Source organism: Giraffa tippelskirchi, chromosome 6, assembly GCF_054371585.1.
Source record: "Giraffa tippelskirchi isolate mGirTip1 chromosome 6, T2T-mGirTip1v1.2.pri, whole genome shotgun sequence".
In the NCBI taxonomy this organism is placed as follows: domain Eukaryota; kingdom Metazoa; phylum Chordata; class Mammalia; order Artiodactyla; family Giraffidae; genus Giraffa; species Giraffa tippelskirchi.
Genome location: NC_137280.1, coordinates 131,889,973 through 131,909,291, shown reverse-complemented (window position 1 = coordinate 131,909,291; position 19,319 = coordinate 131,889,973). Strand labels below are relative to the sequence as shown.

The following is a 19,319-nucleotide window of genomic DNA, read 5'->3' as shown; positions in this document are numbered from 1 at the left end:
TAGAAATTTCTCATTAGTTCTCTGAAACTCAAATTTAATGATGTAGCCTGTATTTAATTCTGAAACCCTATCTCCAGTTCACTTTCTACCAAGCGTTGAGAAGGTACTCTGTACCCCTAATTGTTGATAAATCAAACTGAGCTAATCAGAGGTGAATGATTCAGGTCAACACGCAGTCTGGAATTTAATGGGGGAAAACAGATGAATCTACACAAACAGGCTGGAGACTGCAGGGCTCCTTGCTTGACTCAGGCTTTTCATCAGTTACAGCACTGAGCATGTGCCAATAAATAATGTAATAGTTAAGAGCACAAACTTTGACAGGGAACTCTACTCAATACCCTGTAAAGATCTATATGTGAAAAATCTAAAAAAGAGCAGATACATGTATATGCATAAATGACTCACTTTTCTGTATAGCAGAAACTAACACAACACTGTAAATCAACTATACTCCAATAAAAATTAAGTTTAAAAAAGAGCACAAATTTCGAAATCATGTCCTTGAGTTCAGTTCCTTGCTCTGGCACATACGTGATTTATAATGCTAGGCAATTTACTTAACTTCCCCAAACTTGAGATTCCTTATATAAAATCAGGATAATAATGGCAGCCTCTCAACTGCTTTGTCAATATAGTTCATCTACTTTGATACCTGGCCAGAGTTAACAACATTAGTCTATTACTATTGTTGTTGTTGTTTTATTATTATTATTATTCCCAGTGCTGCTTATATGGCAGTCACACCCTCCTCTGGGACAATCCAAGATAGAACAGGATAGGAAAACTGGTTTACCATTTATTTTTCACTTAATATATATAAGATACTGTGCTGTTTCCATGTGTTTTTTCCATCCAATCTTCATAACAACCCTGAGAGATATCATTATTCCTCTTTTTTAGACACTGGATCTAAGGCATAAAGAAATTAGGAACTATTCCTTAAGACCACATAGACACACAGCTTGTAAGTGGCAATCTGAAGCTCTAACTCAGTTGTCTGATCCCAAAACTCATGCCTTTAGTCACTAATACACACATCAAGATCTCTCTATGAGATTTCCAAACCAGACTACAAGTATTACCTACCTGAAGAAAGAACTGTGATGACTTTCAGTTATGCATGGAAATGTTCACAAGAACTAAAGAATGCCATATTCCTTTTATTTTCCTATCTTCTTGCCAAACTAGAACAGCATTCTGAAAGAAGATCCCCATTTCCTCTTCCCAGCTTGGGTGAAACTGTCTCATAATTTGTTTCCCCTCTACCTAAAGTCAGGTTCATTTGCTTGCGCCAGAGGAGGGTAAGTCACAATTTCTTAAATGCTTTTAATATGGCACATATTAAAGGTTCTTTACAGTTTATCAGGCATTTTATCTGTTATCTCCTAAATCCTTAAGATAGTACAGATAAATAGGCAGGAAATTATGACTCAATTTTATAGATGAGGAATCTGAGACTTAGAGTGGTGTCCATCACTTGCCATAATCCCACAGATAATAACTGATAGAACTATTACATGAGTCCATGCTTCTCTTCTGAAGATTATTAACTCATGTATTTAGTACATATTGCTGGGTCTCTTATGCCTAAGGCACTATCCTAGAAAACAGTGAGGTCTTAGTGAACAACATAGACTGGATTTTAACATTTCTTAAAAGAGAGGCATTAAAATAAACAAAAATTAATACTTAGGTACTAAGAAGGAAGAATATAGAGTGTATAAAAGATTGTAATAGAGCAACATGAGTTGAATTAGAGGATCATGAAAACTTTCAACAACAACAACAAAAAAAGATATTTTAGTTGAAATCTGAAGCTAAAATGAATCAACTAAAAGAAGTGAAGTGATAAGAACACAACAGAGAAAACAGTGTCAGGCCTGGAGAGTATTTAATCAGGGGTACTGCCAGGAATAGAAGGCAGCTATTCTCTCTGACATAAATCACAGCAAGATCTTTTTTGATCCACCTCCTAAAGTAATGAAAATAAAAACAAATATAAACAAATGGGACCTAATTAAATTTAAAAGCTTTTGCACAGCAAAGGAAACCATAAAAATGAAAAGACAACCCAAAGAGTAGGAGAAAATATTTGTAAATGAAGCAACTGACAAAGGATTAGTCTCCAAAATATACAAAAAGCTCATGCAGTTTTTTGTATTAAAAAACAAACAAACAAACAACCCAATAAAAAAATGGGTGAAAGACCTAAACAGACATTTCTCTAAAGAAGACATACATATGGTTAAAAAGCACATGAAAAGATGTTCAATATCATTAACTATCAGAGAAAGGCAAATCAAAACTACAATGAGGTATCACCTTACACAAATCAGAACATACAAAAAAATTTACAAACAATAAATGCTAGAGTGGGTCTGGAGAAAGGGAATCCTCCCACACTATTGATGGGAATGTAAACTGGTGTAACCACTATAAGGAAACTATAAATAGAGCTACCATATGATCCAGAAGTCCTACTCCTGGACAAAAATCTGGAGAAAACCATACATCAAAAAGTTATATTCACCCCAATGTTTATCGAAGCATGGTTTACAATAGACAAGACATGGAAGCAGGCTAAATGACCATCAACAGAGGAATGGATAAAGATGCGGTACATATATGCAATGGAGTACTACTTAGCTATTAAAAAGAATGAAATAATGCCATTCGCAGTAACATGGATAGACCTAGAAACTGTCATACTACGTGAAGTATGTCAAACAGAGAAAGACAAATATGTGGTATCACATATAATGAAGATTAATGGCGACCTCCTTCAAAAGGTCTCATGCATGCAATGCTACACTCAGTGTCCCCAACCCTGCAGCAGGCCACCGCCAACCCATGCCACCACTGGGGACTCCTGGACTCTCACGGGCAAGTCTGGGTCAGTCTCTTGTAGGGTCACTGCTCCTTTCTCCTGGGTCCTGGTGTGCACATGGTTCTGTCTGTGCCCTCCAAGAGTCTGTTTCCCCAGTCCTATGTAAGTTCTGGTGGCTCTATGGTGGGGTTAATGGTGACCTCCTCTAAGAGGGCTTATGCCATTCCCTGGTCTGCTGCACTCAGAGCCCCTGCGGCAGTCCACTGCCAACCTGTACCTCCGCAAGAGACATTCAAACACAGTTCTCTCTCAGTCTCTGTGGGGTCGGTCTCTGGGTCCTGGTGCGCACAAGCTTTGTTTGAGCCCTCTGAGAGTCTCTGGCGGGTATGGGTTTGATTCTAAAGGCTATTTTGCCCCTCCTACCTTCTTGCTGGGGCTTCTCCTTTGCCCTTGGACGTGGGGTATCTCCTCACAGCCACTCCAGCGCCTACCGTCTTGCTGGGGCATCTGTGCCCTTGGACGGAAGTTACATCCTCACAGTCACTCCAGCGCCAGCAGCCGCAGCTCCAGGGCCACGCAGCCGCCACTGCAGCGCCACACAGCGTAAGAGAATCTAAAAAAGAGTGGATATGTATGTGTATAATTGATTCGCTTTGCTGTACAGTAGAAACTAACACAACACTAAATCAACTATACTCCAACAGAAATGAATTTTAAAAAATAATAATAATAAGAGAGAAGAAGCACCATCCTGACCCCGAGGATGGTGCTATTTCTTTGACACCCGACTACTGAGAGCCATTCATTCTTCATTAAATGAGCCATTACATGGAGTATGCACACTTGTCTCCATGCCCCATTTAGCTGATATCCTTGATAAGCCAGCAGGCCCTATGTTGTAATATCCAGAGCTTTTGCTTGCCTGCACAGCATTCTTGTGGTGAATTAGAAAAACACATCACTCTCTTGGCTGATTAAGCCTTGAGGACTTGAAGCTTGTGCAAAGTAAAAGGAATTGTTAGCCTGCAAATACAGGCACATGTAAGGGGTCCATGGCAGGGCTAGCTTGAATGTTATCTCCCCACTAGGCTCTTGGAGAGCACAGTACTCAGTCCTAAGCAGTGACCCTGATGGCATAAATCTAACTTACTGAAATCTCCCTACTGTGAACACAATCTCCAGGTCACAACCCTTTCTATAGGAGAGACCGAACCAGAGGATAGGTTGGAGAGGCCTGAAAGCATCCAAGTAGAGCTTGTTGATGGCTTTCAAGTACTAAACTGAGAGTAAGAGGACCTAGCCTAGGCCCTGTGACACCAGAAATGCCTATTTCTGTAGCTTGATTAATTTCACCATTTATTAAAAGGATTCTCTGACATTCACAATGTACAAGTTTTGGTCAATATGTAAGTTTAGGGACCATCCCTAAATCTTTGTTCCAGGTAACTGTTTTATTACATCATTCCTCAGGGTAAGCAGTATCATCTAGACTCAAACCAAATTGTATCTTCTTGAATGTCTGTATCCAAAAGGAAGGATATTTTACATAACAGCATGCCAAACCCAATGTTACCTTTCAGTGAGTGCTGTAATTTAATTTTTTTCTCTTTTTTAATGTCTGCTATAGACCTTGAGTAATACATACATATATATGTATGTATGTATGTATACACCAATTCTGAAAAAGATAAACTTGTCCTCAAGGAGCCTATTGCCAATTTGCGGAGATATTTAAGCAGGTGCCTATTGGGTACAGAAGAAGAACATTTAGCCCTTCCCCGGAGAACCAGAACAAGATTCCCAGGGAAGTGAAGTGAGAGCCAAGACTAATGCCACGTACTATGCTAGGCTCCTTGAGAATTCAAAAGTGAATAAAGTACCCTGCCTTTAAGAGATCTATAGGCTAAAGGAGAAGAAAACTATCAAAATACTTAGCTCCCAAATAACTGGTCAAGGAGGATATATGGCACATGATGGAGCAACTATCTGGAGTGTAATGCAATGGCCATGATGGAGGTTCTGCAGAGGGGGCATTTGAACCTAAGCTTGAGGGATAAGTGGGGACGCAGCAAGGGGAGATAATAGAGATGATAACATACACAGGAAAAACAAAGGGCATGAGCACAGCATGTGGGTGTGAATGGGCAAGCCCAGGTGGGGACAAGTCACTAGCTCAGAGCAAGGAAGGAAGCAGAGTGTACAGGGAGGCGAGTAGGCACACCTTACCGACTGGTTTATTGCTTGTTCTTTGACACTGAAAAGCAATTCCGCCTGATCCTCACCTAATTGTCAACCCTGGCACGGAAATAACTGCAACAGAATGATTGCAGTGTCATTTATAAAACACACATTAAAAATACCAAGAGGGTTTTTCTTTTCCTATCTGTAAAATTCTTGGTTTGAAAGCTAGGGCAGGGCCCATTAGTAGAGATTCAGAAGCAATCTGTACTGATATCTTATGCAACAACCTAAATTCCATAGCAGATGATGTCAGCTATAAATGCCCTATAAATGGAGCAAGACTTCAGGTGCATCTGAACAATTTATCTGCATTGATACCCACTGCTACAAACATGGCTGTCTCAGTGCTTCGGCTGACAATTGTCTGGGGACTGCTTGTCTTAATCCTGACTTGCCAGGCCGGTAAGTACTTTAAGTTTCAGCTCATGCCTTGTGCAGTAGTTAGCCATGACTGGAGGAAGTCAGTGGCACTGATCTGGAACATGCAGAGGAATGAGGAGAACTTAGGGCACAGCAGAAAGAGCACTGGACTGGGAAACAGAGGCAGATCTAACAAAAAGCAAGTAGGATTTTTATTCAAATGTGCTTCAGTTACAGCCTCTATCCTCAGTGAATGTATGAAGTTTAGAATGATTTTTTTTCTTTTTTCTTTTTTTTATAAATTTATTTATTTTAGTTGGGGGCTAATTACTTTACAATATTGTAATAGTTTTTGCCATATATTGACATGAATCAGCCATGGGTTTACATGTGTTCCCCCTCCTATATCCTCACATGATATAGTGACACTATTATACTATAAATTCCTTGAAAGTTGGGGGCATTTGTTTTTTGTTGTTTTCTTTTTTTAATGACTGTAACTGCTATTGCTGCTGCTGCTTCAGTCGTGTCCGACTCTGTGCAGCCCCACAGACGGGAACCCACCAGGCTCCCCTGTCCCTGGGATTCTCCAGGCAGAAACACTGGAGTGGGTTGCCATTTCCTTCTCCAATGCATGAAAGTGAAAAGGGAAGGTGAAGTCGCTCAGTAACTAATAATATTCAAAAGTGAAGAGTCTAGAATAAGACTCCTGGGCCTGGCTCCACCACTAATCAGAAATGTGACTCAGGAACACTATTTAACCTCTATGGGCCTCACACTTAAAAGGGAGTATCAGTAGTTAACTTTCTCATTTAGCTGTCATGAAAATTAAAGATAAAACATACCATTCCATAATAAACACCAACATTAACCATTATTGTTACATATTATCTCATTTGATTCTCATAATCCTTTTAAGTAAACATGCACAGTTTTATCATTTCCCTTTTTGCAGATAAATAAACCAGGCTTGCAGAGGGAAAGTTACTTGAGCATTGACACAGGCAGAAGTGGCACATCTGGGACTGAAACCCAAGTCTTCAGATTCTTTCTATTATAAAGCATCTACTTCTTTCATGTCTGTTCCAAGCACACAGAGGACCACAAGCAGCATGCAGAAGTCTCATTAATTAATTTTTGGTCTACCAAAGACAATGAGCCCTTAATCTGTCTCCATTCAGAATGACAGGTCAGAAAATACAGACAGTGCTAATTAGTAATAGAACCTTTTGAGCTATTCTAAATATAATTTGGCAGAACTCACAACCTCTGTCACCCACTGTCCACTGGCACAACACGTGGGCAGACACTCCAACAGAGCTACGGCAGGGGTGGCCTCAGAGGTTACTGTGTCCATCTGGTTCTTTGGTTTTGGTTTTACTCACTAAGGCATGTCTGACTCTTTGCAACCCCATGGACTGTAGCCTGCCAGGCTCCTCTGTCCATGAGAGTTCCCAGACAAGAATACTCAAGTGGGTTGCCATTTTCTTCTCCAAGGAATCTTCCAGACCCAGGAATTGATCCCACATCTCCTATGTTGCAGGAAGATTCTTTATCACCGAGCCACCTGGGAAGCCCGCTGTGTCCATCTACCCCTAAGTAATCACTGTGATAAAGTAAAAAGTGATATTTATATTCTAGAGACCAGTCCCAGGTCTGTCTCTCATGAACACTGAAACTGGTTAAAACAGTTCACTGCTTTGAACCTCAGTTTCCTCATCTGTAAAACAGGATAATTACCAACTTCACCAGGTTAAATGAACGTGCTTTTTTAATCACTTTATAAGCTACAAAAACTGTAGAAATATCAGCATTATTGTTTTTCAGAACTTTATAATTATACTAAGAAACAATAGATATTAATGTAAATAAATGCTGCTAAAATATTAAGAAATTTGAAAATTTTGGAAAACAATAAAAATTAAGAAATTTGACATACCAGAAAAAAATTATCAAAGCCAATAGTTGAATATTTTCTCCTTTCAAATATAATATGGGGTAGCTTTTATTTGGGCTGGCCTAGTGGCTCAGACGTAGAGGGCGGTGGCACCCCACTCCAGTGCTCTTGCCTGGAAAATCCCATGGATGGAGGAGCCTGGTAGGCTACAGTCCATGGGGTCGCTAGGAGTCGGACACGACTGAGCGACTTCACTTCCACTTTTCCCTTTCATGCACTGGAGAAGGAAATGGCAACCCACTCCAGTATTCTTGCCTGGAGAATCCCAGGGACGGAGGAGCCTGGTGGGCTGCCGTCTATGGGGTCGCACAGAGTCGGACACGACTGAAGCGACTTAGCAGCAGCAGTGGCTCAGATAGTTAAGAATCTGCCTGCAACGCCAGTGACCTATTTTGATCCCTGGGTTGAGAAGACCCCCTGGAGAAGGGAATGGCTACCCACTCCAGTAATATATACACATATATATGATATACAAAGATACATCAAGTATCCTTCCATCTTGACAAGAACACAATGAAGAAACTGAGAGGCAGAGCAATTAAATATTGGTTACGTGGTGAATTTTTTGCTGAAGACAAGAAGCAAACTCAGGTATACAGGACTTCAAAACATCACCCACAACACTGTAATACCTCTTATATATATGATCCAAGAGCAGAGCCAAGGATTTGATCTTCACATACACTCTAAGCCAGGGCTCCTTGTATTTTGAAAACTTAGCATCATGTTAAAATGAAAAGTTACAATAAAAATAATAAAATTAAATTGTTATGCAAGTAGGCAGGTAGGAACCAGAGAAAAGAACTCATTTTTCATGGAAGGAATTTCCGTTTGCAGCTGGTAAATGTCTCCAGAGAACAACTGCTTGAAGGCAGGATTTCATGTAAGAAACATATTCTGTGAAATTTGAAAAAAAAAAACACATAGGTTCAAACCCTGGCTCATCCACTTTCTAGATGTGTGACTTTAGATGAGTCATTTATTTTCTCTGAGCATCTGTCTTCTCTCCTATAAAACTGTAATCCTATCATTGAATTGAATAAAGATTAGGAAAGTGATGAATGCACATCCTAGTACCTACACATCACAAGTATGCCTTCTCTTTCCTTCCCCTTCCTGTAATGAAAACAAAGCAATTCTGGTCTCCGTGGTTGCCCTGCCCTTTATGTAAGGACCATGTCCATATACATCCATTTTTGCCTTAACTCGTAGCAGCATATGCTATGTACATAATAGTAGGCTCAAAAACATTTATTGAATGTAAAAACCAACAGCTGAATAAATACTTGGTGGTTAGTATATTGATCTTATCTTTAGGGCTCAAACTATTGAATCTTTTTTTGTGGCAAAGTAAAAAATAAATGTTTGCAGAATTGAAAGCCATATTTTTTACTAAGAGTCTCTATTTTAGGATATGATATAAATGCAACTCTTCTCGCTAATTGATAGCCTCCACATCAAAAGCTAGTTATAGAGTCATGGGGTACATTGTCTAGAGGGTGGGACTTCTTGAGTCAAAACTTGTGGTAAGACTGACAGATGAAACACAAGGCATCCAGTTAAAGTTGAATTTCAGATAAATAACAATTTTCTATTTTAGTTATGTTCTAAATATTTCACAGGTCATTCTTACACTAAAAACATATTGTTGTTTATCTGACATTCAGTTTTAACTGGGCATCTGTGTTTTTGTTTACCAAATCTGCCAGCACTACTTGTGAGGCTACAGTTAAATCAAAAGATAAAGGGTTCTACTTCTTCCTGACACCAGGGTCCAAAGGGGAGGCCATTTGTACCTTCTAAATGCCGCTCTTCATTGCTTTTAATCTCCTGAAGCTGTTAGACCACTAAGCAAAGCCAAACCCACCAAGGGACCTTGCATGTCACCAACTTCACTTTCTGGATCTTTGGCCTCATTCCAAAAGGCACTTGAATAAATATCAAAAGTAAGAGCTCTAGAGCCTGTTGTATACAATAAACTAAGTCAGAAACAGAAAAACAAATATCATACATTAACACATACATATGGAATCTAGAAAAATGGTATTGATGAACCTATTTGCAGGGCAGGAATAGACATGCAGAGGTAGAGAACAGACTTGTGGACACAGCAGGGGAAGGAGAAGGTGGGGCGAATTGAGTAACACTGAAGCCTATACATTACCATATGTAAAATAAATAGCTAATGGGAACTTGCTATGTAATACAAGGCGCTCAACCCAGTGCTCTGTGGGGTTGGGGTGGGGGATGGAAGGAACTTTCAAGAGGGAGGGGATATATGTATACTTATGACTGATTTAGGTTGTTGTATGGCAGAAACCAACACATTGTAAAACAATTATCCTCCAATTAAAACTTTTTTAAAAAGTAGGAGACCCGCAGTTAAAATCGCATCTTCTGCTATTTGTAAGATCTATGCAAGTCACCCCGTGTTCTCAGATTGAGTCCAGTGAGTTAAAATCTGCATACTCCAAAAGACTGATCAAACTTAAAATTACATATAGATGCAAAATCATTATTTACAGAACTATCACATGCTGGGATACAAATGACAGAATTTCCCCTTGTTATCATACTACTACTTCCAGTCTTATAACACACATGTAGTTAGTTCATACCTTTTTTGTCCAAGACTATGCAGTTCATCACAGAGTGCTTTAGAACCCAGGTTTTAATGCCAGACAAACATGGGGCTGGAGAAGGCAATGGCACCCCACTCCAGTACTCTTGCCTGGAAAATCCCATGGATGGAGGAGCCTGGTAGGCTACAGTCCATGGGGTCGCTACGAGTCGGATATGACTGAGCGACTTCACTTTCACTTTTCCCTTTCATGCACTGGAGAAGGAAATGGCAACTCACTCCAGTGTTCTTGCCTGGAGAATCCCAGGGATGGCGGAGCCTGGTGGGCTGCCTCCTATGGGGTCGCACCGAGTCGGACACGACTGAAGCGACTTAGCAGCAGCAGCAGCAAACATGGGGCTGAATTCTGATCCTACCACTTCAACACTGTGACTTTGGTCCCCTTCTAAACCTCTCGCAACTTCCATTTCTTTACCTTTAACTTGGGATAATAATGTTGCCTCCCTCATAGGGTTGCTGGGAGACTAAAATGAGACAGTGCACATAGATTGCCTGTCCCAGGATTGCCTGTCCTATGTGCTCAGCAAATGCTACCTATTATTATATCATCCTCCTCATTATCACTTCCAGAGGTCCAGGGACTACATGAGAAAAACACATTAAAACCAAGAATCCTGTATTTCAGTCCCAGCACTGGTGTTTACTAGCTGCTTTAACTCTGAACAAGTAACAACTTCTGTGAGCTTCAGTTTTCTCATCCAGAAAGAGAACCCATGTCTACCTAAGCATCAATATCTGTGGGTCTGCTGTTTTAGGAATAAATGGCATAATGCACATGAAGACAATAGGAAGACATTAGATGTGCCATAAATATAATTATATGAGGTTATATAATTGGGGGGGGTTATAAAGGGCCCTTGGATTCCTTACAATGAAAGAAACTTCCTTATCTTTTTGCGGAAAATCAACCTCGAGATTCCGTTTTGTTTTTCAGATGACAAACCAGAGGGCAAGCCAGATGAGCAGCCACATGACTCAGGCAAAAATTCAGAGCCAGAGTTCCCAAATTTTCTAAACCTTTTGGGCTCGGAGATTATTGAGAATGCGGTGGAGTTCATCCTCCGCTCCATGACGAGGAGCACGTAAGCACTGAGACAAACCTTGCTTTTGTCCAGTTGGCTGTTGGTAATGACCACATTGCATTAAAATGAGTGAGAAACAAAATTACATGCATACCAATGTACTGTTTTAATTGAAACACTGCTTACCTTAACATATATTTGCATCTGTCTGGATTTCCCTAAACTCTTTGGGGGTGGGAACATTCCCAAGAAATTTATGAAACAAGGGGATCCATAAAATATGTTTTATTCCAGGACCAAGTAGTGGGGAAGAAGAGCACCAGACCAACAGGCAGAAAACTAGGTTCTGGTCTTGACACAGGTGCTACTTACTGGGTGATCTGTGGTTAGACTCTCCCTCTCTGTGTGCCTCAGTTGGCTAATCTGTAAAGTTAAAGGAATAAAGGACCCACCCAATGCAGACACAGTAATTCTCTGATGAAGGTGGTGGGTAGGGATGTGCTCAGTAGTAAGGGGTATGAGGAATTCTCTTTATTTTCTAGTTTGAGTAATTTAGGAGGGTTAGCAGACACAGTAGCTATCTCTCCTCCAAGGCAACCTAGAGAACCTCTCTTAGGAGGGAGGGTTTGCTTTGATCTTGAGAGACTGCCTTGCTGGCAAATTCCACAACCCATAATCTTCCCGTGATTTTCAACCTGCTTCTAAGCTCCCGTGCCCAACTCCTAATACATCCTACCTAGATCTACATAGCTCTGGTTTCTATATCTACTTCACCCTGTTCTTCATTCTCCTGACATTAACCTCTCCCAGTTCAGCTTGCCAGGGTCTAATTTCTTTTCCTGAATTTCTAGGTGCTAACCTCTCTGAGACTCTGCTCTCTAATTCTCTCTTCACAACACCCTAAGCAGAGTTTGACAAAGTATAGACCATTACTTACCTGCTTAAGAATCTCCTGGAGAACCTGAAAAACGCGGACCCCTTCACCCCATGTCGCACCTTCCTGGGGCAAAGCTGTAGGTTTGCATTTTAACAACCTTACAGGTTATTCTAATATTGATTAACCATTGATTGGCTACTCTGAGCTACATGGCTGGGTCTTAAAGGTCCCCATCACCTTTAAACTTATATTCACATTTTGTGTAGATGTGAATCTTTCTATTTTTCTAGGGACAGTGCTTCTAACTTTATAAAATTCTCAAAATAGTCTATAACTGGTGACAGATTAAGGGCCACTTCTGTATAGAAGTGATCAGGGGCCATTTTGTAATGCCCGATCTGCTTAAATTGATATATTACAATCAGGTGAATGGGCAGGAGTCTGCATACAATCAAGAAGAAACTGTTAAAACTTAAAGGTGTTTATTCTGTGTTTTCATTTTTCCTATCATGGTTGCTTTTGCAACTGTCGAGTTCCCACGATTGTTCAAGTAAACAAGGAAAAAACTGACAAGGAAAAGAATAAGAGCAACACTCTTCATCTACAAAGTACAGATTAGACTCCAGTTGAATTCAAATTGTTATAAATCATAACAATAGCAGTGCAAAGAATCATAACAATAATAATTCCTTTAATTCCTTCCCTGGGGAATTCCCTAGCTATATTATAAAATAGCACTTGTTTTCCCTGTTAACTCAAACTTGAGGGGTCTTCATTAAAGACACAACAGTCCTTGCTCAAGGAAACACATCTAGCTGCCCTCCCTCTGTGCAAGAAAATACCATAAATACAGCAGAGGATGGGGAGTGGGAAGAGACCCTCAAGAACTATACCTAAGAACTTAATGTGTGCTTAGGAAAGTAGGGGGAGGAATTGTGAAGGAAACAATCTAGACTTAAGTCTAGAAGTCTCCTCAAAGAAATTGCAGTACTTATTGTATAAGATGACATGAGCATATTTAGTGATAACTAAAATGTCAGTCAACCCTCACAGTGAAGGATCCAAGGAAAGGAGCTGGCACTGGGCAAGCATGCTTAGGGGAGTGTTGCTGGCAAAAGCAAGATGTACTTTGGGTCTTAAAGGACTCGATGAGATTTGATTAGAAGAGAGAATGACAAGAATGATGGAACTTCATAAAGATAAAAGTTTTGCTTTGTTTACTCTTGTGTATCTGATGCCTACATATCGTGTCAAGCACGTAACAAATGCTGGGTATGTGCTTTCAGGACAGTGAATAGACCAGCTCACTCCCTTCACTTACCCTCTGGGTAAACTTAGAGCTATATGAACTGCATTCTGGTCACCACTGATCTAAAAATATCCATATTCTTAATTCCTCCGGCCCTTTGAGAAGCCTCCAATTCCTGTGAATTTCACCCTGACCCCCAGGTTTCCATGACACAACATTTTCCTTGTTCTCTCCCTACCACAAGCCTTTCTTTCTTATTCTATTTGACTTTTCATGCATCTGCCCCTTAAATATCATTGCTACTCAAGGTTCCAAATGTAGAGCCTCCCTGATTTTTCACATCACAGCTTCCACATTAGGAATATTACTTACAGTCTGATGTGTTCCTAATACAGATGTCTATTGCATTCTTTTCCCTGAGCTACAGAATGTAACAATTCATGGGTTGCTACAAAAACCTTTATCTAGGTTTTCGTCAGTACATCAAATTCAGCTGGTCTAAACCCAATCCCATCATCTCACTTACAAACCTGCTCCTCTTCATTTTTTCCTTATCTCAGTAAGTCACATTTCCATCTATGCAGAATCTAGACACTTCAGGTCTTCTTTGATTCTTCTTGCTCATCACCACTTCCATCTAGTTGCTAAATTTTCTAAGTTTTTCTTAGGGCTTCCCGGGTGGCTCAGCAGTAAAGAATTCACCTGCCAATGCAAGAGATGTGGGTTCAATCCCTGGGTCAGGAAGATCACATGGAGAAGGAAATGGCAACCCAATCCAGTATTCTTGCCTGGGAAATCCCATGGACAGAGGAGCCTGGTGGTCTATTGTCCATGGGGTTGCAGAGTTGGACACAACTTAGTGACTAAACAGCAAGTTTTTCTTCCTACACCATTCCTTTTCTTCAACTCCACTGACTAGTAGGGCTAGTTGGGTCCTTCATCATCTCTTTCCAGAGCTCTTCTCATTAGATCTATCATTAGTTACACTGTTTCTGTCTCTCCCCACTCCAACCCATCCTCTACCCATCTACAAATTTGATTCTATCACTGCCATGCTTGAAACCCTCTCAGTGAACTTCCATTGCCTGCAAAATCAGAGCAAATGCATCAGCTGATGCTAAAGGGCCTTCCCTGATGCCAATATAGCTTTCAGTTGCATCTCTCACTTCTGAAGCCAAACACCTGATGCCCCAGTGACAAGTAATTTCTGTTTTAGAACAGATGTTTGTTTAAATCTCCAGTTATCTTTGCACATGATTTTCTGTCATCAGTGCCTCACCCTCAAACTCCAGCTCCACTCTGTTCACCTGCTAAGTCTAATCATTTTGTAAAATCCAGTCCAAAGACAAGATCTGTGAAGATGTCACAGACCCCTACAATTAGAAAATTCAGATATTTAGATACTGGGATTTCATAATGCCTTTGCAGGAAGGCAAATTCCTGCAAAGGCTTTATGGAGGCATATGGCTTTTCTTACCTCACTGTTTTAAATTATTTGTCTCTGAATGCATCTGTTTTCTCCACTAGATAAGAATATCCTCACAGACCATATTTTTTCTTTTACCTTCTTAACAGCTACCCCACAGCCAATCCTTAAACTGTATAGAAACCTCTGGCATTAATTCATGTTTCTGGAGACCTAAGTTTTAGACTCTGCTTTGCAATTTACCAGCCATGTGACTTGAACAGGTTGTTTGATCTCTATGAGCTTCAGAGGTCTTTTCATATGTAAAAAGATTAAAATTCATCACTTACCTATTCAACAAATATTTATTAATCCATACTATATGCCAGATAGTTTTAGGTATTGGGGATGTATTATGAAACAAATAGATCAAAATATCTGTCTTTATAGAGTTTATATAAGACTAGACACCAAACTAAAAGATTTCTTGGCAGAATTAAAGAGATAATTATGCATGCATGGCTTGTCAAATATGAACTACTGTAGAAATCTTAGATCTTATGATTTTACGACATAGGAAAACCTGGAGAAGAAAAGTATTGCTCAAATATTATAACTTAGTGATCTTTTTAACATTCCTGATCAGTCTAAATCATAATTCATTTTTTTCTCTATTTTTTTTCAAGAGAATTTTGGGAACATGGTGATAAACAAGGAGAACATTCATCAAAGTGACTTTCTCAGGTGATTTTAACTTAAAAACTTACAACCAAAAAATAGTATACTGAACATAAGCAGAAAAGGTGTGTTGTTGTGTTTTTGCTTTGTTCTTGCATTGTTTTTTTAAAAATAATTTTAAATAGATGTATTTTTATTATCTCAAAATCACAGACTTAGTAAGACTCTCTTAAGGGAAGAAGCACAATCATGGGGTGAAACAAGTAAGCACTGAAGTGAGATCAGCTGGTTTTGTCCCAACTCCGCTTGGAGCTTGATTTGTGCAAGTTCCACCTGTGAAAGGAGGAGCTTATATGCACTAAAGTCTAAGGACCAATGAAATCATGTAGTTAGTTACTCATGAGGATAAGATTTACAGAAACTAATTCCAGCGGAAAGAACTAGTAAGCTCTCTAATTTATACGAAAACAGCCTTGTTTGTGTTCAGAGATACCTGCTGGGTCCTTATCCAGTTCTCTCTTGAGAATGGATATCGAAATATAAATACAGAAATGTTAGATCTGGGAAAGGAATTCTGTAAGTAACTATCATGAACTAGTTTAGTTTTAGGTTTAGGTTTAGGCATTAAGCTAAATGCTGTGTATGTGTTACCTAATTTAATTCTAACATTCTCTATGAAAGATAGGTATTGTCATTCTAAAATTTTATAAATAGGGAAACCAAAGCTCAGGGAGCTTAACTAATGTGATCTGAATTTAAGCAGCCTGAGTCCATAGTTCGTGCTCCACCACTAAGCAATAGAGCTCACTGGAGAACAGAGAACAGTGACTAAGCTGTGTGATTTTAGACACGCTGCCCATAGAAATAATACACTACGCCTTTGGTTAGTTGTGTTATATACATCTCTGGGTTGTATATTTATATATCTATAAGTAGATATATAAATAAACCATCTTTCTCCTATAACATATGCCTCTTTCTTACACAGTCCTTTAACGCTCATTTAACCCATGCCTACGATGTGTCAAATTCCGTCAATGCTGCCAAGATAAATAACACTGTCCCATCATCAAGAAGTTTCTAGTTTGGACTGTCACCTAGTACAGTGTGCTCCAGGACTGTGCAGGGAGACGGTCAAGTTCTATGTACAAGTGCCGTGGATATGCGTTGTAGAAAGGATATAAAAAGGAAGACCTGGAGGAAGGAATGGGCACCAGCAGGGCTTTAAAAAGAAAGTGAGTACATTTCCGTATACAGTCTCAGATAATGAGCCAAAAGGGGCAAGTTCTCACAAACAAATCATCTAATAATCAGACACCTAATTAATCTGAGATCCTCACAACCTCTGCCTAATCACATTGACACAATTTCCTTATGTTAATAGCCTTACAATCTTACCTCCTAATGTCCTGCATCACTTGAAATCATGGGGATTCAAGTCTCCCAGTGTCTTAAGTCATTTGACATTTAACACACCTTTCTTGCATTAAAATAAGAATCCGATGAATCTCACTAAGGTTATAAGAGAAGTAAAAGATGGGAAAGCACTTTGCAAATTCTCAGTATCTATGTACATTTTTTAATTAAGAAAAAAGTGTAACTGACACACTAGATGACATGTTTAGACTTGCTGAGTCAGAACTTCCTCAGGAGGGAGCTAGAAAAAATAAATTTCATAGGAAATCCTTAAGTAACCAATGAGCAAAACAGCAGTATCTACTCCATGAAACCTGATGGGAAATGTTTCTTTTAGAATTTAGAGCAAGAAAAAAAATAAGCCTTCCCTAAGGACTGCTTCCTCATTTCTGGTTATAAGATTTATGTAGCTTGGTCTATTTCATTTATTTTTCCTGTCTATCCAGAAACTCAAAGAAAAACTGATGACTCATTTATCCCAGTGTTTAATATATGTGCCTTCTCCCTTCATCCCTGTTATTGATTCTTGCCTCATTTATCTTGCATTTTCATTTTTGTTGCTGTTGCTTGTTTTTTCAAATATATATTATAGCTGATTTCATTATAATAAATCATTTCATGTTCTGCAGTACAGAGACATAAAAATGTGTTTTTCCTAGGTCTTAAGCCCTCTCTAGCTGGTAATTGTTTCCCTGTGTCTGGTTTGTTTCTAAGGACACACCTACATGGCTCCAGAATAAGCCAAGGGCAAGCAAATCCTGCTTTTCCAGTTCTGTTTCACAAGTCCTCCAGGACAGAGGGCTCAAAGCAGCTCCCAGAAAGTGCTCAGAATTCAGGCCCTGGCTTCAACCAAACACAGCTTATTCTGAACATCCTGACTTTGCAATTTTGCTTCTAGAAGTCAAAATAAATATGTTCACCATGGGTCACAAATCCTAGTTCATTAAGGTTGTTGTTGGTAGAAGTAATTTTTCCAGAACATGTTTACAGTTTTTAATGATGCAAAAAATATGAAATATATAAAAATTATTATTATATTTCAAATTACGAGAACTAAATTTCAGATAATGTAAGTCCAAAGTCTCAGAACCAGTAAATGACAGAAAAAGGATTTGAACCTGACTCCAAAGAACAAGCCCTTAATCCCTAAAAATGTATGAAATTTCAGTGTTAAAAGTTTCATAAATCCTTTTTGGAAAAGTCTTTCAGAAAATCTGAACCCATGTTGTTGGGCTAGTAAACTAAAATCTGACCTTTAAAAAAAATTAACAAGGTTATTGGTGTTCCACAGTCTTCACTGGGTTTCCCTAGTGGCTCAGCCCTGGTGGGCTGCCGTCTGTGGGGTCACACAGAGTCGGACACGACTGAAGCGACTTAGCAGCAGCAGTAGCAGCAGCAGTGGCTCAGCAGTAAAGAATCTACCTGCAACACAGGAGAAACACAGGATCAGGAAGATTATTGTAAAAGGAAATGGCAACCCATTTCAGGGTTGCCTGAAAAAACCTCAGGGACAGAGGAGCCTGGTGAGGTTGCAACAGTCAGACGTGATTTAGCAACTAAACCACTACTCCCACCAGTCTTTGTTACTCTCATGGAATAGCAGAGTGCCCTTGAAGACATTTGAAAAGAGTGGATGGAAGAATTTTGGCAAGTCTAGTGCAGTCTTTTCATTTCTTCTACAACCCTGTTACACAGATGTGGGTCCTCAGTGGCCATTGGTGTGGTTCTTGCCCACTTGGTCATAAAGTATTGAACCACTGTCAAATCTGACCCAAGTGGGCCAGGAAGATTCTCCCAGAATTATTCAATGTGGACACTAAGACAAGACTGAAACCATAAAGCACAATGACAATTATGGCGTTAATTGCACTCTACAGCACTACAGCATATAGCACTCTAGTCCAGAATAAAAGATCTATGTGCTTCTGTCCTGGATCCTGTTCTTCCCAAGCATTACTCCAGTGTATGTTCAATAAATCTTTTGTTTGTTCGTCTTCCTTTAAGCCAGGATAGGTGTGCATGCAACACAAAGAAACTTTCATAATGCAGATAGCTAAGCAAAGAGTGAATACCTACTAAATACTGAAAAATACATTACTTTCTACCATAAATTTAGATAACCCACCTCTGCATTTTCCAGAGACTTCCAGTTTCTTTTTATTCCCAACTCCATTGACATTTAATAGACATATAACATTGTGTAAATTTAAGATGTACAATGTGTTGATTTGATAGACATGTATACTGCAAAATGATTACCATGAAAAGGTTAGTGAACACATTCATGACCTCACATGGTTACTTTTTTTTTAATTTTATTTTTTAATTTATTCTTTGGCCATGTGCAGCAAGTGGGATCTTAGTTCCCTGACCAGGGATGGACCCCCATGCCTCTTGCAGTGAAAGTGCATTCTTAACCCCTGGACTTCCAGGGAAGTCCGTATAGTGAGAACTTTTAAGATTTACTTTCTTAGCAACTTTCAAGTACACAATACAGTATTATTAACTGTAGCACCATGCTGTATATTAGATCCCCAACTTATTGATATTATAACTGGAAGTTTGTAAACTTTGACCAGCTTCACCCATTTCTCTCACCACCTCCTCTGGCCCTGGCAACCACCAATTTACTCTCTACTTGAA

At 39.5% G+C, this 19,319-nt stretch overlaps 2 protein-coding genes across 3 annotated transcripts in view; one reads left to right on the top strand and one right to left on the bottom strand.

The window, feature by feature from the left end:
• Nucleotides 1-19,319, bottom strand: part of SPINK5 (serine peptidase inhibitor Kazal type 5) — a 345,077-nt gene that overhangs the window by 239,496 nt on the left and 86,262 nt on the right. The window contains exons 3-5 of one of the 2 annotated variants that reach the window (XM_081495652.1): nucleotides 17,930-18,098; nucleotides 13,704-13,879; nucleotides 3,254-3,443 (exon numbers count right to left, since the gene is read on the bottom strand). The gene's annotated coding sequence lies outside the window, so the exon portion shown is untranslated. The remainder of the gene's footprint in view (nucleotides 1-3,253; nucleotides 3,444-13,703; nucleotides 13,880-17,929; nucleotides 18,099-19,319) is intronic. The other variant, XR_014055486.1, reaches the window with a different exon arrangement.
• On the top strand, nucleotides 5,404-15,384 carry C6H5orf46 (chromosome 6 C5orf46 homolog). The gene is made up of 3 exons (XM_081495663.1): nucleotides 5,404-5,473; nucleotides 10,964-11,111; nucleotides 15,269-15,384. The coding sequence occupies exons 1-3, from the start codon at nucleotides 5,404-5,406 to the stop codon at nucleotides 15,315-15,317; spliced, it is 267 nt and encodes an 88-aa protein (XP_081351789.1). The 3' UTR covers nucleotides 15,318-15,384.

Coding starts and splice junctions, on each gene's coding strand:
- C6H5orf46 (XM_081495663.1), top strand. CDS start 5,404: ATGGCTGTCTCAGTGCTTCGGCTGACAATTGTCTGGGGACTGCTTGTC. Junction 5,474..10,963: donor AATCCTGACTTGCCAGGCCG/GTAAGTACTTTA, acceptor TTTGTTTTTCAG/ATGACAAACCAGAGGGCAAG. Junction 11,112..15,268: donor CGCTCCATGACGAGGAGCAC/GTAAGCACTGAG, acceptor TTTTTTTTCAAG/AGAATTTTGGGAACATGGTG.